At 42.5% G+C, this 14,879-nt stretch overlaps 2 protein-coding genes across 14 annotated transcripts in view; one reads left to right on the forward strand and one right to left on the reverse strand.

Annotated features, from left to right (window-relative positions):
* The window catches only part of dclk2a (doublecortin-like kinase 2a), a 69,946-nt gene extending 60,376 nt beyond the window's left edge, over positions 1-9,570 (forward strand). For 3 of the 7 annotated variants that reach the window (XM_080302490.1, XM_026171374.2, XM_026171373.2), the window contains 3 exons: positions 784-864; positions 956-1,069; positions 5,991-9,570. In XM_080302490.1, the coding sequence (XP_080158616.1) occupies positions 784-864; positions 956-1,069; positions 5,991-6,746 (951 nt within the window). In that variant the 3' untranslated portion in view covers positions 6,747-9,570. Of the gene's footprint in view, positions 1-783; positions 865-955; positions 1,070-1,524; positions 1,809-5,465; positions 5,541-5,990 lie in introns of those variants that run through there. The other 4 variants (XR_013909465.1, XR_013909466.1, XM_026171375.2 and 1 more) reach the window with 4 other exon arrangements.
* The window catches only part of lrba (LPS-responsive vesicle trafficking, beach and anchor containing), a 176,532-nt gene continuing 170,943 nt past the window's right edge, over positions 9,291-14,879 (reverse strand). For all 7 annotated transcript variants that reach the window (XM_026171363.2, XM_026171361.2, XM_026171365.2 and 4 more), the window contains 3 exons: positions 14,625-14,821; positions 11,734-11,885; positions 9,291-10,593 (listed from right to left, as the gene is read on the reverse strand). In XM_026171363.2, coding sequence (XP_026027148.2) covers positions 10,503-10,593; positions 11,734-11,885; positions 14,625-14,821 — 440 coding nt within the window. In that variant the 3' untranslated portion in view covers positions 9,291-10,502. The remainder of the gene's footprint in view (positions 10,594-11,733; positions 11,886-14,624; positions 14,822-14,879) is intronic.

Genomic DNA, 14,879 nt, shown 5'->3' on the forward strand with positions numbered 1-14,879 from the left:
TCCACTTGATTAGTTCAAGCATACACCCACCTGATTCTGTGCATTGGTATTTATCAGATGGACTGAAATGCGACTATACATGGATGATTTTGGCCTGCAGGTAGTCAGTGTTGCCAACTCCTCAGTAAGGAAAATCGCTATTGGCTGTCCTAAAAGTCGCTAGAAGTCGCTACATGACGCCATCGCCTAATTTGCATAATTGGTCATGCTAATGTAATTGTAACCTATGTTGTAGGCGAGAAAAATAACATTGTGGAAGAGACATAAAGTGAGTAAAAAACGTCCTAAATGCATTTAGAATTTATTTAGAACTACAAATTAAATTTCTTTTAGCAATTATTGTTTTTTTAATGTCACAATTCCAACCCTGCTCCTCTATCCGGGCTTGGACTGGCAAAAGTGACCCGAAATAGGCACTCTGGGGGAGTTGCTTTGTGTGTGTGTGTGTTTATAAGTAGTTTTAAACCTTGTGATCCCCAAAACAACATAACAATAAAAGAAGAACTGACTGCGTTACAGTCATGCGCGATTCATTTGCTAGTCGCTTTTTAGAAAAAAAGACGCTAAGGGGGTCTGAAAACTCGCTAAACATAGCGATAAAGTCGCTAAGTTGGCAACACTGCCCACGGGTTTGCTAGAACATCTTCATCGGTCACATATCAATTTGGCACTTATTTCTTGTTACACCGCCGCCTGGTGGCCAAAAACCCCCCGAAAAGACTTTAAGTCTAAAGGAAATTTATCTTTAAAGCTGAACTAATCTAGTGTTGTGAAATGTTGCAGGAGCTGATTGGAAAGATGCTGCAGGTCAACGCTGAGGCTCGATACACAGCACAAGATGTTCTCTCACATCCATGGGTCACGGTACTCTAACACAATCTGTATTAACACAGCCCGAGACTGTGGTTATTTGTTTCTGTGTGGATTTCAATATTGTGTGTTTGTGTGTGCCAAGGATGATGCAATCATGGAGAATAACATGAAGATGGAGGTGACAGGTAAACTGAAGACGCACTTCAACACCGCGCCAAAGCACAGCACCACCACAGCCGGGGTGTCAGTCATCATGGTAAGCACCTGGAACGAGACATGATTTGTTACATATTTCTGGAGGGTTTTTTTTTTCAATCCTGTAACTGTAATGAGATTACCTTTCAACGATCTCCTAAATCTAAATCAGCAATACTGATGTCTTGGTGTGGGTTTAGTTGTAAGTGACCCGGAGCCTGCAGTGGGATGAACATGTCAGGCCCTTTTCCAAGCATTTACTGCGTGATTGTGAATGTTTGACCCAAATACACAAGATTGCGCTCCTAACCAAACAAAGGTTTAGTTGACCACTGGGCCAAGAATTTCTGATCTCGTGTTCATCCAGGAAGACACGGATGAAGCCATAAGTCTTAAGACTTCAGAGACAGAAATACACAATTTATTCCCGTAGTATGGGCAGCTCTTCATCTTGTCTCTTTCAAGCCTCATTTACATCACTTCCTGTTGTACAGTTTGACTTCCTCTCCTCATCAGGTCACACCACCCATGAGCTGAGCACAGTCTCTTCAGTCTGTCTAAAGTGAAAGCAGGATGGTGGGGGTGGAGGAAGGAGAAGATGTCTTTGATTAGAAATTTGATTTGGCACTCCAAGCCTCATTCTGTTGTAAATCTCATTTGACAGTTTGAGGTGTAATTGCGGGCCCTGGCCTCGGCTCCTCCTCTTCCTCCTCCTCTCCACGCTCTTCCTCCACCCTCATCCTCACCCCTCCCTCACACCTGACCCAGGACCACAGGGGACGCCTGGAGCTGAGAGCTGGGTACACACTTCTTACCACCGCCCCTCTTAACTCCCGTCATCCTCTCCAGCTATCACCCTTCCGCTCGCACTCTTACTCCATCTACAACAACTCCCATCCCCACCCCCCAGTCTCCCTCCTCACCCTCCCGTCTCACCCTCCCTTTCCCTTCCTTCCTGCTTCATTCTCCGACCCCCTGTTCCACTTCTTGGGCTGCCAGCTGCAGTGACTGCACTCACTAACACTGTGTCCTGGATTTAACCCCCTGACTCTCTGCACATGTGTCACTCTGCTCCTTTTATTCACATTCAGCTCCTTTTGTGCTGGTCACAACGTTTATATAATATGATTAAAAAGAAAATGTTGGTTTGTCTTGGGGGTTTTTTTTTGGAGGGGGGGGGGGGGGGTGTTGGATCATACTGTCACTGAGGTTTTAAAAGCATGTTTACACTGCTAGCGCAATGCAGTTTGCCTCCTTCTCTGTATTTATTATGTCAGTCATCACATTTGTCTTAAAGTCAACTTTCTGTAACTGCTGATCTAATAAATCAATGATTGGCTGCTTAGCAGTCATTCCCATTTTTGATAGTCTGGCGCCACCTTGAGGAAAAGCTTTGGAAGTGCCGGCACAAAGTTGTAGTTGCAGAGAAGGATTCAAAGTGTCTTTATGGCTTGGATGTAAGACTCCATTTGCGCATTTTAAAGAAATAGGGCCAGATTGTTCTGTGATGTCTTTGTTGTCTACAAATCCAACTTTTTAAAAACACCCAGTGATGTCTTATTAAATGGACGAGCACTTCTTTTAGCAAAGCTGCCGCAGAGAGGGACAATGATGCATTTGTTTAAAAGAAAAAGGGAATATTAACATTTTGCTATAGCATGGTAACTAATTATAGCATCCATGTTTAGAATAACACAAGTGTAGAATACGTTTGGCCCACTTGAATAAGTCGTCATTAGTTATACAGTTGTGTATATCATAATCATCTGGTCCCAGTCACATTACTGACCTCATGCAAATGAACCTAGTTAGTTCTAAAAGGCTCCTCTAGCTGTTTCTGTTTAGTAGCACTTACTTCTACAGGATTTTGTTACTACAATCTCAACTGTTTTCAGACATGTTGCTGGTAGAGCAGGGCGATATGGCCAAAAATATTTATCATGATATATATTTGAAAATTTGTGATAACGATATAACCGACGATATAATTGATGCGAGACAAAATACAACTCCACAACATTACTAGCGCAAAAAGACAACCTTCCATTTATTTTCACTTAAACAAGAAGCTGGTTTTTATGTACATTAAAGCTTTATAAAAATGTAACAGTGCAAATGCAAATTCCTTGCTGAAAGTTTAACCAAAAGGCATTTCCAGTAGAAATGGGCTGACATATCCTGAGCACAACCATGTATAATATCCACTGAAGTTAAAAAGAGGTGCTTTGCAACATTAAACTGCAGTGTGCAGTACGCATTTTTTGGACCATAAGGTGCACGGGATTATAAGGCACATTAAGCGAAACAAAGCAGTCAGATAAATCAAACTTTATTAAACTCATTCTTCTTGCTTCCTCCACTTCTGTACCATTGATTCATTAATGTTGAATTCTCTGGCAGCTGCTCTATTCCCATGTTGCTGCAGTATATTAATGACTAACCTCGTATTGTGGATGGATTATCTCAGTTGTTCTCCTGACTGAAGTTTGGTCCGTTTACAGCATCCTGCCATGCGATTGCATTTGTCTCTAACCATGAAGAACCTTCACGTTAACTTTTATAAGTGGAAAAAGTGTTAGTGTTCGTCCTCCAGCTTCACTGTTTATGTTATGCTAACATAGCTGTGTCGCTAGCGATCACGTAGCACATCATTATATACCAGCTAGCCCAACTTCAGTAACCCTACAAACGTCACTGCTGTTTAGTTTCCTGTCTTCATTTATGTTGGAAGTGATAGCAGAGCTGTACGTTTGATTTTTTTTTCAGAAATCTCTCAGTCAGAACATGCAATATCATGCTTAGGTAACTAGCGAAACTAGCGAGCTAACTTCCGCTAGCTTCCTGTTAACTTCTAACTCCGTTAAATGTAATAACTTTTGTTTTCATGGATGCCTGGAAGTTAAACTTTATAGTTACACCTGGTAAAGCAGCAATGCTGATCGTTTTATTAAAGATGAAAGAATTTAGACAGTTTTTAACTCTCAGTGATGCTGCAGTGTTCGTTTGACCTGAAGCATACGGAGTTTAGGACCCAGATTACTCCCAGATTTAAGAGCATCTTAGTCCGACAAATACGACAATAACAACGGCCGCTTGCATGTTCTGCAAAAAAATGTGCTTTGTTGTGTATCTGACGGACAAACACCAAACCAGTTCCACATCACGGAAGTTGCATCATTTTTACAAACCAATTCTGGTTCATCTGTTTCACTCAACAATCGGCCATGTGCGTATGAAAACAAAGGCACTGCGCATGCGCGTTTTACTCCCATTCTATCGCGATATGTCATTTTCCTATCGTTGCCTAACATACCGGTATTACCGTGAACGGTATAATATGGCCCAGCCCTAGTTGCTGGAGTAAAATGCACGGAACGAGCAAAGTGTCTCAGTTTAAACATTTTTGTGTTCTCTTATGAGATTTGTAGGATTACATTATAATTTATGTTTTACATACCAACCCAACTTTTGAGGAATTGGGGTCATACAATATGCGCTGTTCCCTGCAAGTCTTTTTCCTAGTTTGATCTGGAACGTACGTCACAGCACGCCACGGTCAAAGTTCAACACTAAGCCAAAGTTGTAGAGCGGCGTGGAGCCGTCGTCACGTTGTATGTGAAGGGGCGTTTTATGCAAGCAGATATCTTTTTGAAATAATCCACTGTATCCGCCATTAAAAAACAAACAATAACAAAACTCACCTGCAAACTATATCCATCGTTTATATACAGTCTCTGTATGTACTCTTATTAAACTGCCTAATAGTGTTTTTATTAATCCGAACACTTAACTTCCAGCAATGCCTTTGGCCAAACGATTGACCGTTTATTTTCTCCAAAGGATTTAGTTTTCTATTTTGTACAGTTTCACTTGTTTGTCCAGATTATTCACTAAAAATCAAGCTATTTAATAATCATCAATTATTAACTCTTCTGTCACAATTTATCTATTATAACTTCCTGCTCAGAAAACCGTGCTCAGTTCTTTAACTTCCACATTTCACTCTGAGGTATGTGAGGTATGGGAGTCAGTGATCTCTCACCCACCAACAGACCTTAAACAACAGTTTATTGATTGAGTTATTTCACTGGGATTTGTTGACAGTGATAATAATTTTTAAAAAAAGTCTGGAGTGATTACAGGCTTTTCTTTTAAAACTAAATCCACATTTAATCCACTCAGTCCTCTGATTGTTATGCAGCACTCGCTGACACTAACCCTTTTACAGAAGGTTTCACAGTTTGTTCCACGTCAGTCCTCTGAAGGAGCCTTTTGGTTGGGAGTAGTTTGACTTGAAACGGCGCAGCAGCACTGAGCTGGAACAACTGTCCACCGGCTGTCATGCTTGTTGTGTTGACTTTTCTTTGTGAAGCTGTGAGTAAGACTAGTCTCTGTCCCTTTTTTGCTTCTTCCCCACCTCCCCCGCCACCTTCCTGCTTTTCGTCCCTCTGATTTAGCTCCAAGGCAATGGTATGTACTAACACGATGCTACGCCTCATCTGTTCTGCTGCTGAGATTCAGCAAAAGGGCAAGTGAGGAACGTTACATTTACTAGTTTTTGTCTTCAAAGTATTCTCAAGTATGTGTTATTTTGGTTGATTTATGTAAAAGTGAACCATTAGGCATCCGTACAAAGTAAAAGTTCCCTTTCTCATTTGCCCTTCGTCTGTACATAGAGTAGCACTTTGATGTGGTTTTCTTCCCGTTTGGGTCAGTCTTCTGTGCAAAGCGTACTTTCTTTTGGTGAACATCTTTCAGTTTTTTTGTGTCCATTTATTTCCATTAGCTTCTTTATTCATTCATTTTGTTTACTCACTAAAAGCTGGGTCAGTAGTTCTGAAAAAAAGAAAAACAAACACAGAAGGATTATTTATGCTAAATGAATATGATTTCCTGAGATCAACCCGCAGTATCTCTTTCTGTTCTGACTGATGTTGCTGGATGCACGCACATCAAGCTGATGGTTTGTTTTGTTCCTCCAGAACACAGCGCTAGATAAGGAGACCCTTCAGCTCACGGCCCGTTGTTGTCCAGGGCCACAAGCGGTGCCATGTTCGCCCCTGTTGCATGGCACTGAAGTCCCATCTGCTCTTCCGGACCAGTCGGCGTCACCATTTGCCAAAGTACCCGAATCTAACGAGCTGGCTTCAACAGAAACCGCTAGGCCTGATACTACGTCCAAATCTGCACCTCCCCACTCCGATTCTCCGAATGACAGCCACACATTAGCTGCTAAGCTTGACCTGCCCACCTCTAATCTTTTAAGTTCACTTCAGTTTTCTCCTTCACCCTCTGTTGAAACTTGTCCCATCAACTCTTTGCTCATTTCTTCTCCACCACAAATAGAAACCTCCCCAACTGCTGCCCCCTGTTCGTCTTTAGAGTCTACCTCACCCTCGTGTCCTCCTGCTGTTCTCACATGCATAGCTCCCTCTGCACCCATCTCCCGTCCTTCCCCGGCATCTCTGATCGAGCTGACCACAAATGCTCCCTCTGCTTGTCCTACCAAACAAGCAGCATCTCAGCCTTCCTCACCCACTGTCTCCCCGATCCAGCCCGTTGTGTTATTCCCTCTCTCATCCCCAACAAAATGTGAGCCTTCCTCCCCCTCACCTATCCATCCAACCCTGTTTCCCTCTCCTCCTTCCACACCTCTGAGATCCACCACCCCGCCCTCTCCTTTTTGCCCTCCTTCTCCTATCCCTTTAACAGCCGAAGAACTTATGGAGAAGCTCTAAACACTCTTATCCCCACAAACAGAAACAGAAACCATAGGATGAAACATCTCAATTAGCATTTCCTGGTAGATGTAAACTGAGCCAGTGACCGCTGTGACCATGCCTTTTCCCCTCATATTCTTTTCCCGCTCATTTTATTAGACAAAGGATATGAGGCATTTTCTGTACTCTGTTGATTGTATATATGTTTTTATTTATTAATTGAGGATGTTGAAAGGGAATGAACTGAATATCGTTCTTCTGAGTGGTTTGTCTTTTGAATTCATACACTGCTTAGTCAGATTTCTTGTTTTAGCTTCCCATTTGGAATCCCCGGGGCCCCTTTTTAAAGGGTTATTCAGTACAAACGCATAGCAAACTCCTAGAGAGGCTACTGTGTGTGATTCTGTATGCGTTTTTCAATCACTTCACCATATCGAAGTCCCAAATTTGCTAGACTGTCTACCTGTAGTAAAGTCATCCTGATGATAGTGGCCAATTGACAATTTCATGCATTGTGTCGACAAAGTAAAGGTGGCATCTGCCAAAGTAGCCCATGGCTAAGGAGTCAGAGAGTGTTTCAAACAGCTTTAGCTCCACGTATGTGTTTGAGTGTAAAATTGGGAATCATCAGATCTGTTAAATTTGAAAGAAATGGCTGTTCACACGCAATTTTGAAGCTACGTCTACAGTAACATCCAAATGACCTCTAGTGCAGCAGTTCCCCAAATATTGTGTTCTGCAATTCTTCCAAAAGTGAGAAATGCTGCAAAAATAGTCTTAGGAAAATTGCTGTTTTAAGATCAAAAGTTTCCTCTTCTGCTCATCTATCCTCTTTATCATTTTTCAACTCCTTAGATTTATTAGCCAATGTTAGTTATAAACAGAGTGCTGGTTACAATGTTTCTACTCACAGCAGCACCCTGGAACTGGAACTGTTTGGAAAAAGAAGCATAAAATCTAATTTGGGTTTTTTTTTGTGAGCACAAAGTATAATTCTACCCTTCATGATGGACTGGAGACAGACGTGTGATGGACATCTAAAAACAACTAGCTAAAGGTCATTGCATGTCCAGGCACTACTGAAGGAAAGTAATGTACTCCGTACGTGTATTTGAGTCATTAAAGTCTCTTTGTTTGAGTAGCCGACTGCAACTTTCACTCATACGCTTTATTTGTATGTATTGTGCTGAACTACAGCTGTGAGCACATGTAAAGAGAAGAAAGATCCAACAGATGTTAAACCGAACTGCACGGTAACTTTTATTTAACCGAAACTCTCAATACAGACGTGACTGGTACTGTACAGGAAAAACATACTTGCTGGTATATTCTCTCCGGTCACCACTATGTCATGAGCTATGCACACTCAATGGCCACTTTGTTAGGTACACCTGTTAAACTGCTGCAATTGACACTTTGTCAGGTTTGAGTCTTGATTTTCCAATGTAAACAACATGGCATGGATCCATCCTGCCCCGTGTGGTGGCGTAATGGTGTGGGGCTTTATAGTTTTATTATAGTTAACTAAACTAAACTAAAATTTTGAAAATTAATTCAAACAAAATTATATAGAAGGGATCTTTAGATTTAGTATTTGTTAGTCTGGTTAAAAAAAAATGTTATTACATCTTGCCTGATGTGGTATTAATGGACATATTTGAGACTCTGGATGCGAGTCAGCAGCTTAAAAATTATTTTTTTTTTTAAATGACGAGAAAAATATGCCCTCCATACTGAACAATAATAATTTAAACTAAAACTAACACTGAAACTCATCAAAACTAAAGTAAAATGAAACATTTTCAAACGATAAAAGCTAAACTGAAGGTGGCGCAGTGGTTAGCACTGTTGCCTCACAGCAAGAAGGTCCCAAGTTTGATTCCAAAGGGCCCGGGCCTTTCTGTGTCTGTGGGGGATCTCTCCCAGTCCTCTGGCTTCCTCCCACAGTCCAAAGACATGCAGTTAGTGGTGTTAGGTTAATGATTCTTAAATTGGTGCCTGCAGGTGTGAATGTCCAACTAGTAAGGTGTACCTAAAAAAGTGTCCAGTGAGAGTAAAACCACAGGAATGATTATCCTGTTATGATTATTGAGTTTGGACTCGATCACAGGCCAACAGCTTACAGATTTACCTTCATCAAAACCAGATCTCACTCTCTGCAGCGTAAAAACAAATAAAGTGACCTGTTTTGTCCTCGTTCTTAACTCCACAGCTGTTGTCAGCAGAGCCAAATCCTCCGCTGGTTTAGCAGTTTTTTCACTGCATGAATACCTTCTGTTCACAAATTCAAGTTGCTACATGGCCTAATTTTTCTCCTATGTACTGTATATGTAGTCAAAGTAGATTTTCATGCTTTAACAGTTTGTAAAGCAAAAACTGTATGAGAAGAGCAAATGTATCAGTGGTTTTTATGAGGCGCTGAGTGGTTGCTTTTAATGTCCCACTATTTTAGAGTGGTTCAGCAATAAAGACTTGAAATTAGTATTTGTTTTTGTGTTGGATGTGTGGGTTACCACTAGGGGGGGCTGAGTCACACCGTATAAAAGATGCACCAAAGGACAATTCAGGTTATAAAATTCCATTTTATTGTCAGAACTCATCACACAAAAACACTCCAAACTGATTGGAAGAAAAAGATAAAAGTAGCTCCCGTGTTGCTGGAGATTCAAACCATTTTAGAAATGCAACTTTAAAGAAAGGAATGCTTCCTGAAAATCAAAGATATAAGAGGACGACTGTCTAAAGATCAAAAGAATGTGTGTGATTAGCATTTAAGTATTGAATCACATTGATCAATCATTCTGTGATGAAAAGAGAGGAAAAAAATGGAAATGGTAAGTCCCTCCCCCTCGCTGCTCCAGCTTTCACTGCTCATCTCACTGCTTTGGAGACTAGACTCAAAGTGGACTGTGCTGAGGTGGTATGAGCTGAATCCTCAGCTCTTGATTTTAGCAGGGGGGAAAATAAAACAAGATTCACTGCTTACTCAGTCATAAAGGATATAAATCTTAAAAGGAGCTGAAAGCAGATTTTAACATTACAGAGTAAGTTTTATGTTTTTGATGTTCAAAGTATTAAATAACGCAAAGAGGTTGCACTGATGTTTTATGAGTAGTGAGCCATGCACACAAACGTAATCTCTTAGCAAGTACGGAGGTACAGAGGGAGTAAAAATTTTAAATATGGAGGACTACATTTAAACATTTTATATATAGTTATTTATATAAATGTATATTCCCTCTTCAATATCTTCCTGTGCTTCATCTACTCAAACACTTTATATCTATGTGCTGTGTTGCCAAAACAGGAAAAGCATGTTAAAATGAATGACAGCTTCATATTTATTCACCACATACACGCCTACAGAAAAAAAATCATTCACCCTAAAGTACACAAATATTTGGATTTTTACGTCACAGAGAAATGATTCTCACCAACTTCCCACAAATCCCTCGTTTCTTATTTTGAGAAGAAAATAGACTCTTACAGCTAAAAATAGATTTGTTTTTAACCGTAAAGTAACGTAACCCCCACCCTAAGACTGGTATGAAAATTTTCTATCTGATCTACAAAATATAGCAATGCCCTTTTTAAAAATAGTTTGATTCTTTTGCAATAACAGGACATGTTGGGTTTTTTCCTTCTTTCGTTACATTCAGGATATCAGGATATAGACAGAATAGTGCTTTTGATAAGAGTTCACACTTGCAACAGTTTGGATTTCCCCCGCCCTCCCCTCAACTCTTGTCAGTCAAGTCGCTGCTGATTTCACCCTCAGTATCTGGTCTGGTACTCGTGATGCCACCTGTTGAAGTCGTTGTAGAAGAGGACGATGCTTCCCGACGCCATGCCGGTTATGATGCACCTGAGGAATGTTAGGGGGGAACATCATGAGGCCGTGAAGGTGAGCTTAATGGTTTGCCTGCTCTCTTGAAGTGGAGGAAATTTTAATTTTGTAAGTTTGCTCACTTCCAAAAACACACTTTCTAACTTTTTTAATGTTAATGAAGAGGAACAGAAAATCAACCAAAAATCTAGAAAGAGACGTTACACAAAAGTTATACATCATATTGAGTGAAATAAGTATTTGATCCTCTACAAACTAACCAGAACTCTGGTTCCTACAAATTACAATCAAGCCATCAATTACACATACTCCTGACTTTAACTAGTTATGTGTATGAAGCACACCTGTCCACAGAATCAATTTCTTCCATTAAAACCTCTCCACCACTGTGGGTGAGACCAAAGAGCTGTCAAAGGACGTCAGGGGCAAGATTGTAGACCTGCACAAGGCTACGTGGGCTACAAGACGCTTGGTGAGTAGGGGACAACTACTTGAAAACAGAAGAAATATGAAAACTCATGTGGAGTACAGCCCAAAGAACACCATCCTCACAGTTCAGCACAGAGGTGGACCCATAATGCTTTGGGGCTTAACAACTACTTCACTGTACTAAGGGACGACTGGATGGGGCCATGTACCATAAAATGTTTTAATCTCCTTCCCTCAGCCAGAACACTTCATGATGGGTTGTGAATGGGTCGTCCAGCATGACAATGCTAAACATATCGCTAAGACAACCAAGGAGTGGCTAAAGAAGAAACACATCAGGGTCATGGAGTAGTCAGCTGATTTTCAGACTTCAGTCCTTTAGAAAATCTCTGGAAGGATTTGAAACTTTGAGCTGCTAAGCAACAACAAAGAAACCCCCAAGAGACGTGTGACCAACCACAAGAAACATCCGACTGCTGCGATTGCCACCAAGAGGTTCTCCACTAAGTACTGAGTCATGTTTTGCTTGGAGATCAAATAGTTATTTTACTCAATGACATGCAAATCAATTTATAACTCTTATGCGATGTGTCTTTTCTAAAGTTTTGGTTAGTATTCTGTCTCTCTCCATTAAAACTAGAGACTGTTCGTTATTGTCCAAGTGAGCAAACTTCAAATAAATATAGCCACTGTTGTACATATGCATGATCTTTTGTTTGAGCGCGTTACCTTTGGTCATGTGACATGGCCATGGAGCGGATTCCTGCGTCACAGCCCGGATAGGTGAACAGCTGTTTGAGGTTGTGGACCTGCCAAACAGATACTACACCTCCATCGCCGCCTGTCAGCAGGTATTGGCCATCACGGCTGAGGAGCACAGCCTGTGAAAGATGATCAGAGAACTTCCTTCTTAACTCTTCGCTTCCATCATGCAAAATCAATTATTTACCAGCGTCATCTGTTAAGTGTCCCACAAAGGTCAAACTCAAAGGTTTTCAACTTGGTAGCGTGTGCATAAATTGCCTCTGAATAAGCCGCTGATCTGGGGGCAGTTTGTCTCTACCGTCAAAGCAAAGCTCGTACCGCGAGGTCGAGCGATCCGACAAAAAAAAAATCTCAGGTCAGCGCCGCCATCCTGAGGGGTTTTTCTGCACACAGACCCCGACCCGCAACAAAGATGGCTCCCCACAGCGAGGCCCGGAGATTTACTCGTCTCATCTGCTTTTCCTGCAAACTGTAGCGGCCGAACGGGTCCCGCGGGATTCACATGTACACAAATCAAGTCGTGTGCTGGAGTCTATTAAGAGCGCAGCGCATAGTGGAAGCTGAAACTGAACGAGTCGGGAGCATCAATCAGCAAGTAACCGTAGCCGATGAAATGACGAGGCAGAATGTTAAGTTCTAAAAGCAGCAAATGACACTAATTTAGAGCTTTTTGTCCTCTGCGGTTTTTGTGACATGCTTTGCGGCGATTCAGCGGGAGACACTTCAATCAGCAGCCGCATGTGTGTTGAATTGGGCTCGCATTAAACGGAAAACTGAAACCTAAACTTGAAGTTGGAACAAGTCATTTTCAGGAACTTGATTCGGTAAGGAAAACATAAATAACCCTTCAAGACCTGCAGCCTAATTAAGCAAAAATGTTTTGTATGTAAAGAGAGGGGGGGAAAAAGCTTATTTCTCATTCAGGCACAAACTTGGATGTGAAGGCGCTTCCACACACAGCTACACAAAGCGTTGCGCAGTGATGCCCTGGATTCTCAGCTGGCCTTGAGAATCAATCCAAACTAATTGTCACGTTAGATCATCGTCATCGTGGCGCACGAGCGAGCGCAGCTCCGGGTTGATTTGTGTGCTGTGGGTCTGCTTTGTGTCCACAGCAATTGTCTTGTGTGTCAACATTCGGAGTTAATCTGACAGCGGCGATAAAGACGAGCGCTCATTTCAGTCTGAGCCATCAACCAAACCACCACCAACACAATTAACAGGTACAGTGAGATGAAAGAGAGCAAAGTGCTCGGCGCAGTTTAGCCAAGTTGCCTAAAAGTTTGTGACCACAAGCAACATAATAACGTTCAACAGAGCAGCAGTAAAAGTAAAACTATTTATCAGTTCTTATGCTGTATTAATGCACTTGTGTATCTACTAATGGAGTCCATGACCTTACTGGAGCCCAGCAGGAGGCAGGGGAGCTGGCAGACATGTCAGCCTGGCCAGGTAGGAGGCTGCAGACAGACATTATAAATCAGTCCTTTGCCACTGGGCGGCCAAACAAGATGGCCGATGGCTCTGTGGGGGCTAAGATGGCTACCCGGGCTCGGATGACTAAAAAATGACTCCAGCAGAAACACATGCACTTTTAATGCCCATATTTCCTACTTCTTTCAAGGAACAGTGGGTGGATTCTGGGGCTGGAGAAGGTAAAAAGTTTAATTTATGGTGCCGTTAATCCTCCTGTTACACGGACGCAGGCAGCGAAAGAACTGCTGGAATGGTTACACTGCCTGAGTTATACTAGTACTTAAAAGAATGTAATCCATTCAGTATGGCTCCTGTCACCCGATTCTGCTATTAGACTAGGATGCCGACTGTTAGCCTGTCATCTAACCTCTGACTCCAGACCCCTATAAATTCACAGTGCATACACTCTCTCTCACAGTCTTCCTCTCCGTTTCTGAGTGTGTACTGCAGGCCAGGACAAACACTTATTTATACTGGAGCCCTACTGTGCAGACGCTCCAAGGGCTGAGAAGATTGATTCTGGTATGTACCAGAGTGTACAAAATACTGTTGGAGTCTCAGACCAGGAGGGTGAAGCAGAGAGGGTGAGGCAGGCGGAAGGGAGGGAGGGAGTTGAGACTCTTACAGCCTCACTCCAAGATATTAGGATTCTCCTAATGCCATCTGACACGACTGGAATTTACAGCAGCAGAGGAGAGCCGACAAGAACGCCAGTTTCATCTTCAGAAAGAAACCAAAAAACTGAAGCTCAAAAACTGTCTGAAGGACGCTGTTAGTTTCTCTTAAAGACACAAAGATCCAGCATTAGTTTCACAGGGATTGTAATGCACTCCGTCAGTATTTGAGTATATTTGTGGCTTTGTGTGGGAGCGGGGCTGGTTGGCAGGTTAGGAGCCTGGGCACAAGAGCTTTCTTAATAGGAAACAGGCACGCGGCTGCCTGTCAGGGCTAGCTTACATTTCCCAGGCCAAACCGGACACATCGGGTCGGGAAACCAAAGGCAGTAGTCGCTATCTTATGTCACCCGAGCCACGAGGGAGGAAATGTGGGAAATGGGGAATGTGTCGTCCCGCGCTGCAGGGTAGTTAATGGTGTTGGTGTCCAGAGCTGACCACTCCTCTGGAATGTTTTCCGCCAGCGTCGCCAACGCAATTTGACCTGACAACAGAGCTCCGGATCAAAAGAGGCCTTTCCTCTGGTGTAATGCGGGTGAAAAGGAAAGAACAGATGTGAGGCTGTAAGTTTGTCCCGAGGCACAGCGACCTTTACCTCGCTCGCATCTAAAACCAAGACCGAGCTTTTAATCAGGGAGAGGACTTTCTATACTGATGCAGTACAGACGCACATGTGCAGGCGCATGTGTGTGATCGTGTCCTCACCTTGACGCCGTCTTCCACTTCCATGTGCCTCAGCAGTTTGCCGTTGACACTGAAGAGGCAAAACTGTCCCTTGTCATAATAGATAACGCAGTGTCCCTCGGCGGAGGACTGGATGAGGCGAGGCCGGAGGCAGCGCTCTGGTCCCTCCAGGGTCCGCAGCAGGTCCCCATTCATGGAATGGATCAGGCAAGGACCCTCTATATACAGATGAGACGAGAGGTTAGAACAAATTAATCCATAGCTTGATTTAAGCAT

Source organism: Astatotilapia calliptera, chromosome 6 (genome assembly GCF_964374335.1).
Source record: "Astatotilapia calliptera chromosome 6, fAstCal68.1, whole genome shotgun sequence".
In the NCBI taxonomy this organism is placed as follows: Eukaryota; Metazoa; Chordata; class Actinopteri; order Cichliformes; family Cichlidae; genus Astatotilapia; species Astatotilapia calliptera.